Source organism: Protomyctophum bolini (assembly GCF_963924005.1).
Source record: "Protomyctophum bolini genome assembly, chromosome: 9".
Lineage (NCBI taxonomy): Eukaryota > Metazoa > Chordata > Actinopteri > Myctophiformes > Myctophidae > Protomyctophum > Protomyctophum bolini.
Genome location: NC_137870.1, coordinates 43,239,741 through 43,246,252, shown reverse-complemented (window position 1 = coordinate 43,246,252; position 6,512 = coordinate 43,239,741). Strand labels below are relative to the sequence as shown.

Below are 6,512 nucleotides of genomic sequence, written 5' to 3'. Positions count from 1 at the left end.
CAAAATGTTTACCAAGCAGGAAACTTTGACAGGAAAAGACTCGCTCACCGTATAGAAAAAGAAGTAAAACTTTTTATTTTATTTTATCATGCTCTTATGGTGCTCTGTGCTCGTGGTGCAATTAAAAAGCAAACGTTTAGTTCCTCAGACCTTCGTCGGTGCTATGGTTTTTTCACAGACAAAGAGCTTACTCTTAAAGAGCTCCAAAACAATACAGCTCAGGTGCTGAGAATTACTAATTGGTGACATCACCAGATTGTGGGCGTGGACATTACAGAAAGGATATACAAAATCACAGTTATATAGGAAACAAGAATATTGCATACATCACATGTTGACAGACTTGACTTATACAATCACTTTTTGAATATAACCTTTTCCTTATACTGTAGTAGCACTGGAGGGAAAAGAAGGAAATGAACCAGTGTTGTTTTTGTCGACTAAAACTAAGACGAAAAAACGTTTGTTGACTGCCTTCTTCCACGGATGGAAACTAAATGAAAACTTAAGCTACGATGACTGAAACTAAGACTGAATATACTGACAATTCGGTCGACAAATAAAAGGTAGGACTAAAATGTTAGGAAGTGACTGTAGTGGACAAGAGATCCAGTATAAGTCATTTTACACTCGGTTGCATGCTGGAAATAGATACATACATGATTAATTACAGCTTCCAATCATTCTGCCCCCTCTCTCTGTCCTCGTGTCCTCCTACCTCTGTCTGTCTGTCTGTCTGCACTGTTGTTTAACCACCAAATGTATATATTAGTTTAGCCGCAGTGTTTGAAAATGAAACTTAATTTAGTTTTCAGTCATATTTTAGTCACCTGGAATGTGTTACTGTTGTTCTAGTTTTACTAAAATGTATTTTGGTGGTCGTAATGACTGATTTTACACTGGTCCCTTCCTAACATTTTAGTCTAGTTTTTAATTTGTTGACAAAATTGTCAATATATTTAGTCTCACGTTTTAGTCAACAGTCAATAGTTTCCATTTAGTTTTCACATCGGTGAAAAAAAGGGTAGTCAATGAGCACATTTTTGCGTCATAGTATTAGTCGACGAAATTGACTTTATTTCAGGGGCATCCAGTTGAGACCAAGGCCTCTTTTTCAATGGCGCCCTGTCTCTCTCTCTCTCTCTCTCTCTCTCTCCAGGATGTGTCCTGTCTGAACAGGGACACCAGTAAGGTGATCGTGGTGGACTGTAAGCGCGAGGCGTTCCGTCTGCAGCCGTTCAACGGCATGGCGCTGAAACGGTGGGACGGCAACTCAGAGGACCGGACGCTGTACGACCTGGCCAACTTCCTGAAGGGTAAGACGTCCGATTCATACTCCTGTTTTACCACTGTTAACAGTTCATAAAGTTAACATAACTATAACTAAATGCATTTGAAATTCAATAAAAAGGTTACTTTTCAGGATTCCAATTCAAATATAGCAAAAATAGCCGATAAAGCGACGCGTTTTGAGCTTGTAGATTGTCTCTTTTTGCTACGACCGTATAGTAATGCACTGTGGCCCTCTGGAGTGAGTGTGGAAATATATTGGCCCTCTCCATGGTCAAATATATTGGCCCTCTCCATGGTCAAATATATTGGCCCTCTCCATGGTCAAATATATTGGCCCTCTCCATGGTCAAAGTCGCCCAGTCCTGCTCTACAGGATGGAGTGACCGTTGTCCACTGTCCAGGACAACATCCGGCTAATCTCTGATGTCCTCTCTCTCTCTCTCTCTCTCTCTCTCTCTCTCAGCCGTGGCGCTGAACGGAGTGGACGACGTGCGTTTGGTCCTGGAGAACTACGCCTTGGAGGAGGACCCCATCGAGGCCTTCAAACGGAGACAGGCCCAGCTGGCACTGGTACGTATACTGTACATACTGTACCACCACTGGTACGTACTGTAAGACTACTGTACGACCATCTTCATGGAACACGTTTATCGCCGCAGTAATCGATGGGAAAACATCGGTGGTTTCCCCGCCGATATATTTGAAGAATCACCCGATCGCGAACGTATAGTTCCATTTCATACGAACGTCGTAAACAGTCGGTATGAATGCAGTGCCGGTTGGTGCCACAGGGTGGTGCACTCACTGCTCCTTCTTGTTTTGGCTGTGTTGTGTACACAAGACCTGTCACTTCCACGTCGCGCAGAGTGACGGTATGGCTCCGTTCACTTTTGTATCATTATGTTAGTACCGTCTGCCGTGAGACCTGCCTTGATGTGGTCAATGCGCCATTAGTTTGGTTAGCTTATTGACATTATCTTTGTCTGTGTGAAATACCTGGACATCGGCTGTATCCGTCCCACTACTCCCATGCTCGACACATCGCAACGTGCGCCGTTAAAATAGCGCGATTGCGTTTATCCTGACGTCGAAAAAAATATTATTCCACAATCGCCGTCGACGACAAGGAAGGAGAACGGCTCCGCCCCGCCCCGCAGCCTGCCATGATTCTCCATAGCGTTGCATTGGGACTACATTACCCAGCAGCCCCATGAGAAGTGAGTGTTGGTTTGTTTTCTTTTCCTGGTCATGCGATCCAAAGATTTCAAAACGTGTGACGATGTATCACAGAGTGTCAGTGGAAATAAAACCTCGTGTGTCTTAAAAGTTATCTCAAAGTCGGGGGCCGATAAAACAAATATAAAACGTAACTCGGGGAAACTCGTGGTCGGCAAGGAAAGAGGTCTTATAATTAATAAACTCGGTCGTGTTTGGGAGTGAATGTCTTTTGGGTTGTTTGAAGCATTATGTTATACTTTAGCTTTTGAAAAATCGCAGATCTACAACAAGCTCGCAGAAGGAGAGGCCAACCCAAGGAAAAAAAAACTAAAATTCTTTCATTTGAAATCAATGAAAATGCGCTAGGACGTTTGTACTGTGTACACGTCCTCGCAATCCATCGGTTGGGTTAGCTATGACGGCTCCACACGTCCTACGGTCTAAATGAGTTTTAACAACCAATATAAGGCAAAAATGTTCTAAATGTCATTATGCTTTAAGACTTTAAAACAGTTTGACTGCCGGGAATTGTTTGATCCAGGTTTTACTGGCGCTGCTATTTACGACATTCCCTGCATTTTGTTTTATGTGTTTAATCCGCCGTATGTATTATTTATCAATAAAAAAAACTCTGTCTTTGCCGCGGAGCTATAAGAGACTAGATGGTTTTTGTTTTGATGACGAAACCCGGTAATCAACACATGCTGTGGGCGGCTGCTATAGGGCTTCTGGGAAATTGAGGCCAATGCAAATGAATGGACTACAACTCCTCATGGAGGCGCGGTCTTGCGCTGCGATCGCGCCACCCGCCAAGATGGCGGTTGTGCGATCAGATCAGATCGCGTAACCCGATTAAAATGCGGGTTACGTGTTTTTAATCAGTCAAACTGTTTTAAGTAGCATGTGACGTGTCAAACTAGAGGTTTTTCATGATTCTGAATCCATTCCAAGCATTAGTTTTGCACAAAAAAACACCCAATGCTGACCTCGTCACATTTGTGGCTATGGCTACAACGGCTGTCGTGTTTAGCTCAAGGAGTGTTTTTCGTGCAGAACGAATGCTTGGGATGGATTCAGCATCATGAAAACTCCCTAGTTTGACACGTTAAATGCTACATAAATATTGGTTATATTATTATATTGGTTGTTAATGGTATACCCCAACTTTTAGCAGCTGTAAAAACAATTCTCCTATAGGGTGGCTGAATAGAAATAAACAATGTGGGATATGTTAGTAGACAAAACACATGGGTGAATACATTTCTTGATAAGAAATGTATTCCCAGATTTTATGTTATTTCTGCCAATTTTCTCTGACTATACGGTTAACTATAGCTATCTGGTTGTCATAGCAACACATAGAATCACACAGCATAGAATAGATATCACCACACTGTCTTAACCCGTTTTGGGGCTGGAACCCCTTTTGGTGTTGGCATTATGTTACGCTTTAGCTATTGAAAAATAGCAGATCTACAAGCTCGTAGAGCTTGTAGGTCTGCTATTTTTTGAAAAATCGAAGAAGGACTGACATATAGAAACATAGCATTTTCAGAAAACTGTCAGGATGTAGATTTTTTTTAATCTGATCTCAGGTCAGAATGGGTTAAAATCACTGTCTTAAAATGCCGATGTTCTCACAAGTGTAGTAATACAATCGTGTGTGTGTGTGTGTGTGTGTGTGTGTGTGTGTGTGTGTGTGTGTTGTGTGTGTGCGCGTGCGTGCACAGGAAGAGGAGCAGCGTCTAGCAGAGCTGTCGACGCAGCAGAAGAAGCCCGGTCTGTCTCTCGGCTCCATCGCCTCGCGCTTCTGGCGCTCCAAACAGCAGTGATGAATGAGACCACGGCCACGCCCACCTGGCCAAAACAGCCAATGGGGTGGACACATTTTGGCATGGTCGGGGGGGAGGGGGAGGGAAGGGGAGGGAAGGCAAGGCGGCGGGGGGGAAAAGCCAAGAGAGGGTCCACCGACAGGATTGGTCCATTGAGCGGTTGGCGGGGTGTGTGGGGCCGCGGGCCGGCCGTGGCTGGCATCGATCGGCCTCCAAAACGCCAAACGGGGGCTTCCTGCCGTTTGTTCGGAAGGAAGGAGGGATCGCAGGAAACCCCCTTATAGTCCCGCCTGCCACCACCGGTTGTTATAGGGGGGACCCTGATTGGTTGAACTCGTGCGGCGTTCTAAAGGGATTGGTTTAATCACTTAATTAAACCCGGCTATACTTGGTTGTCCTTTTTCCGTTTTCCTCCTTCCCCTCGCAATTTATTACTCGCGACGGCAAAAGAGCTCACGGTCTGTCTGTCTGTCTGTCGCAACTGTGAGCTCGTAGACCGGGCTGATATTTAAGTGGTTAAACAGAGCGGCGTAAAAGGAGCTGATTGGCTAAAAGGCACACAGACTCAGGGAGCTGATTGATTTGCCTGATATCGTCAGGATCGTCAGTATCAGCCTTGTGTTGTTTGGACTCTAGTGGGACCAGATCCACGTATCGCAACTCCAGGTCTGGTTTTTATCACTTTAAAAAACCAACACACCTGACTGTGTGTGTGTGTGTGTGTGGGGGGGGGGGGGAGGGTTGGGGTTTATATTTTATTTGACTTTATTCGTTTGTTTGTTTTTTTTGTTGTTGTATATTGTTCTAATATAAAAGTGACTCTGGCCATGGCTGATGAATGGATGATGTTTAAACGTTCTTTATAATAAAGAATGAGACAACAACTGTTTTTTTTGAGGTTTTGTCAGTATAACTTTAGAGACACGATATAGTAATGTTTCAAATGTCTAATGTTCTTTCCCAAAGTATGGAGAGAGAGGATATTTTGTCCAACCCCCAAAACTGCAACCAATGGGCAACCAATGGGTGCGAAGAGAAGAGGGGCACAACCATGGGCAGGACTTGACAAGCGGTGAATTAACGATATTGTACTAATTGTTTAGGAAACGGTGCTATAGTAGTGTGTGTGTGTGTGTGTGTGTGTGTGTGGGGCGGGGGGGCTACACTCATGGTTCAGTCGTGAGATTTATTTTTTGCTTTAATCCAAGCTCAAGCCAGCCAATGGGGAGGCTTATAGGGACTCGATTCATACTCCTATTTTACCGCTGTTTCGGCGCTGTAGTGCCAAAATGATTTCGGCTCGTCAGAAATTTTCAGTAGCACCGAAGAGACGCTCAAATAACGTCACATTGTAGGCTCTACAGCGCCGAACCGACTTTTATTAGTATGAATCGGCCCTAAATACGCTCTGTACAACAACCTAGGGATGTAATGGGGACGATAATGATAATTAATTTGATTTTGTTTTGGTTTTTCAACATTTTTATCCTGCGATTTTGCAACCCCTTTTTTCACTGATGAAAACTAAATGAAAACTGAGCTGTGATGAGTGAAACTATAAATATATTGACAATTTAGGTTTAGTCGACTAAAATCTTATTTTATTTAGTTGACTAAAACTAGACTAACAACCATTCAAGGCGACTAAAATAAATAACACTATTAAAATGAAAACTATTATTCAAAAGACAAACTAAAATCAAATGTCACTGTGTGTGTGTGTGTGTGTGTGTGTGTGTGTGTGTGTGTGTGTGAGAGAGAGAGAGCGCGACTGTGCGCTCCAGCTATCATTGTTGCCAGACAGATAGTAGTGACATAGTAGCATATCAATGACGTTAATGACATGTTTTATGATATGCCACCGTTTGGCAGAAGCCCGTCAAGCAGCCATATATACATACATGTATGCATCACGTGATTCACACCTATACCCGAGGGGGGGGGGTAGAGAGCTATATTTATTTTATGACGATAAAAACTACTTTGATGTATAAAGTGAGATAGAGGCCTGCATGCACGACTTTGTTGTTAATTCTCCATCTCCATTTAATGATTTATAAAAAAAATAATTTAAGAGACAATGAGAGAGAGAGAGAGTTTTGTGATGTTCGAGAGAGAGGAGGGTGTGTGTGTGTGTGTGTGTGTGTGTGTGTGTGCATGTGTGCGCGC

The 6,512-nt window shown here is 43.4% G+C and overlaps 1 protein-coding gene across 1 annotated transcript in view; it reads left to right on the top strand.

Moving 5' to 3' along the window:
* Window positions 1-4,399, top strand: part of LOC308321891 (delta-like protein C) — a 15,426-nt gene extending 11,027 nt beyond the window's left edge. The window contains exons 8-10 of the mRNA XM_080772986.1: window positions 1,160-1,316; window positions 1,757-1,863; window positions 4,242-4,399. Of these exons, the coding sequence (XP_080629112.1) occupies window positions 1,160-1,316; window positions 1,757-1,863; window positions 4,242-4,343 (366 nt within the window). The 3' untranslated portion in view covers window positions 4,344-4,399. The remainder of the gene's footprint in view (window positions 1-1,159; window positions 1,317-1,756; window positions 1,864-4,241) is intronic.
* Window positions 4,400-6,512: the final 2,113 nt, after the last annotated feature.